The 2,599-nt window shown below is 40.9% G+C and overlaps 1 protein-coding gene across 1 annotated transcript; it reads right to left on the bottom strand.

Moving 5' to 3' along the window:
• Nucleotides 1–310: 310 nt before the first annotated feature.
• Nucleotides 311–2,294, bottom strand: LOC137623486 (uncharacterized). Its single transcript, XM_068354316.1, has 4 exons — nt 2,283–2,294; nt 1,954–2,028; nt 1,259–1,636; nt 311–1,204 (listed from the first exon to the last, which is right to left on the bottom strand). The coding sequence occupies exons 1-4, from the start codon at nt 2,292–2,294 to the stop codon at nt 311–313; spliced, it is 1,359 nt and encodes a 452-aa protein (XP_068210417.1).
• Nucleotides 2,295–2,599: the final 305 nt, after the last annotated feature.

Here is a 2,599-nt window from a genome sequence, read left to right as displayed (position 1 = left end):
CGAAATTATTTTAAAGACAATATTACTTACCAGTATCAGCTTATGTGCTAATGGGTATGGGGTAATTAATCATAAATTCTTCAGTGAAATACTTTAATAAATAGTTTGGTTTTCGATACAAGAGAGATCACTCCCTTGGAAAACAGAGTAAAAGTAACTCGTATTTGAATTCAGCACTTACTCTCCGTGGATGAATACCTCAGGTGTGGAGTAAAATGTGAAAACTAAGGAGGATATACCACTGTATTATAAATAAATTAGATAATAAATTAATTTCATACAAACGTAATCGTACTGGAACTATATTGATTTACTGTTGTGTACCATAAGATCTGCTGAGTGGACGATATAACGTTTCTGATTTTTCTTCTATCGATTCTTTCGATTCCTCAGAAACATCCGGGTAGGCAGGTCTGGGGTTGGGATTGAAATGATATTTTCTTGGAGAAGAGTAACTAGGCCGAGGCTTGGGCTCAGGAGCTACATATGTAGGTCCTGACTCTGAAGATTCCTCAGAAACATCTGGGTAGGCAGGTCTTGGTTTGGGAGCAGAATAAGAGGGTCTTGAAGAAGAGTAAGTAGGCCGATATTTGGGCTGTGGGGCTTCATATGTGGGTTCTGACTCTGAGGATTCCTCAGAAACATCTGGGTAGGCAGGTCTTGGTTTGGGAGCGGAGTAAGAGGGTCTTGAAGAAGAGTAACTAGGCCGATGTTTGGGCTGTGGGGCTTCATATGTGGGTTCTGACTCTGAGGATTCCTCGGAAACATCTGGGTAGGCAGGTCTTGGTTTGGGAGCGGAGTAAGAGGGTCTTGAAGAAGAGTAACTAGGCCGAGGCTTGTGCTCTGGAGCTACATATGTAGGTCCTGACTCTGAGGATTCCTCAGAAACATCTTGGTAGGCAGGTCTTGGTTTGGGAGCGGAGTAAGAGGGTCTTGAAGAAGAGTAAGTAGGCCGATATTTGGGCTGTGGGGCTTCATATGTGGGTTCTGACTCTGAGGATTCCTCAGAAACATCTGGGTAGGCAGGTCTTGGTTTGGGAGCGGAATAAGAGGGTCTTGGAAAAGAGTAAGTAGGCTGATATTTGGGCTCTGGAGCTGCATATGTAGGTGCTGACTCTGAGGATTCCTCAGAAACATCTTGGTAGGCAGGTCTCGGTTTGGGAGCGGAGTAAGAGGGTCTTGAAGAAGAGTAAGCAGGCCGAGGCTTGGGTTCTGGAGCTGCATATATAGGCTCTGACTCTGAGGATTCCTCAGAAACATCTGGGTAGGCAGGTCTTGGTTTGGGAGCAGAATAAGAGGGTCTTGGAGAAGAGTAAGTAGGCTGAGGCTTAGGCTCTGGGGCTGCATATGTAGGTTCTGACTCTGAGGATTCTTCAGATTCCTCAGGCTCGTAGTACTGGGCTTCTCCCTCGTAAGTGATCTCTGCTACATAACCGGAGTCTCCATTGATGTGATACTTGACAGTCTGGCGACGTCCATCAGGAAGTAGGACGCTGTAAGACCCCTGTGTATTGTCCTCTTCCCGTTCTTCCTGGTGATTGAAGTTGGCTCCTGAGTATCCATCTTCCACGGCGAATTCAAAGTCGTATTTGGCTGGTTTACTAATCTCTTCAGAGGAGTATTCGAAAGATGCAAGCTGTATCTGAAGATAATTTTAATATCAGCAACGAAAATAAACGATTCTTAATTAAGAATGGTCATTATATGCATAAATTTCACTAGGCAATACATAGAATACAGAAGATTAAATGCTTATTTTTCTGAGGAAAGGATGTAAATCCATTAGATTAATAGCTATATTAAAAGTAAATACTTTCATTGGGTGATGCTGTTAGCCCTATAACTTGCTCTAATATCATTCAGAAAAGAGAATCCCTTATGAGTATGTTTTAAGTTTTGAATACATTTTTTTTTTAGTTAGCTGAACAATACACTACTTCAAGATACACCTACCTCAGGAGGCCCATAGAGATTACTTGGCTGCTCATCAGCCAGAGTTACTGAAGCCAATGCCAGGAAGAAAAGAACCTGGAAGAGAGAAAAAAGGAATCACCTGAAAGTTTTATAAAGACACCAATTGAAAATGAGATATAAACTAACTAAAGATAAATTACATCCAATCGTTTATCCAAAAAAATTAAAAAAGGCGTATGAAGCCTCAGCACTTATGTTTGTAAGGCACAATTTAGATTTCTCATTGCACCATTTTTCCCTCGTATCACATTTCTGCCATTGTAGCTGAAAGACTACATCACCACAAATATATTTTCCACCGCACAGACCTTTGAGTTCATTTTGAGAGCACTGCAGAAGATATGATGCATCTTCCTAGATATCGGCTATATTTATATTCTAATATTGGTCATGATGCCTCCAATGAATGGGAAATCTACCTTGGTGAAATAAATCACGAAAACCATATTCGTGTGCATAAGGTACATTGCGATAATAGAAATATGCAGTAGAGAAATCAGACCACCTTGACTTCAGAAAAGCTTCTAGTTCTGAATTTCGATAACCTAGATATAATTGAGATGAAGGTCGATCGGTTTTGTTTTAGTTTATCAATACAGAACTTCATTTTTTCCAATAATATGAC

The sequence above is a fragment of the Palaemon carinicauda genome, chromosome 30 (genome assembly GCF_036898095.1).
Source record: "Palaemon carinicauda isolate YSFRI2023 chromosome 30, ASM3689809v2, whole genome shotgun sequence".
In the NCBI taxonomy this organism is placed as follows: domain Eukaryota; kingdom Metazoa; phylum Arthropoda; class Malacostraca; order Decapoda; family Palaemonidae; genus Palaemon; species Palaemon carinicauda.
Note: the sequence above shows the minus strand (reverse complement) of the source record. Positions and strands in the feature narration are given on the sequence as shown.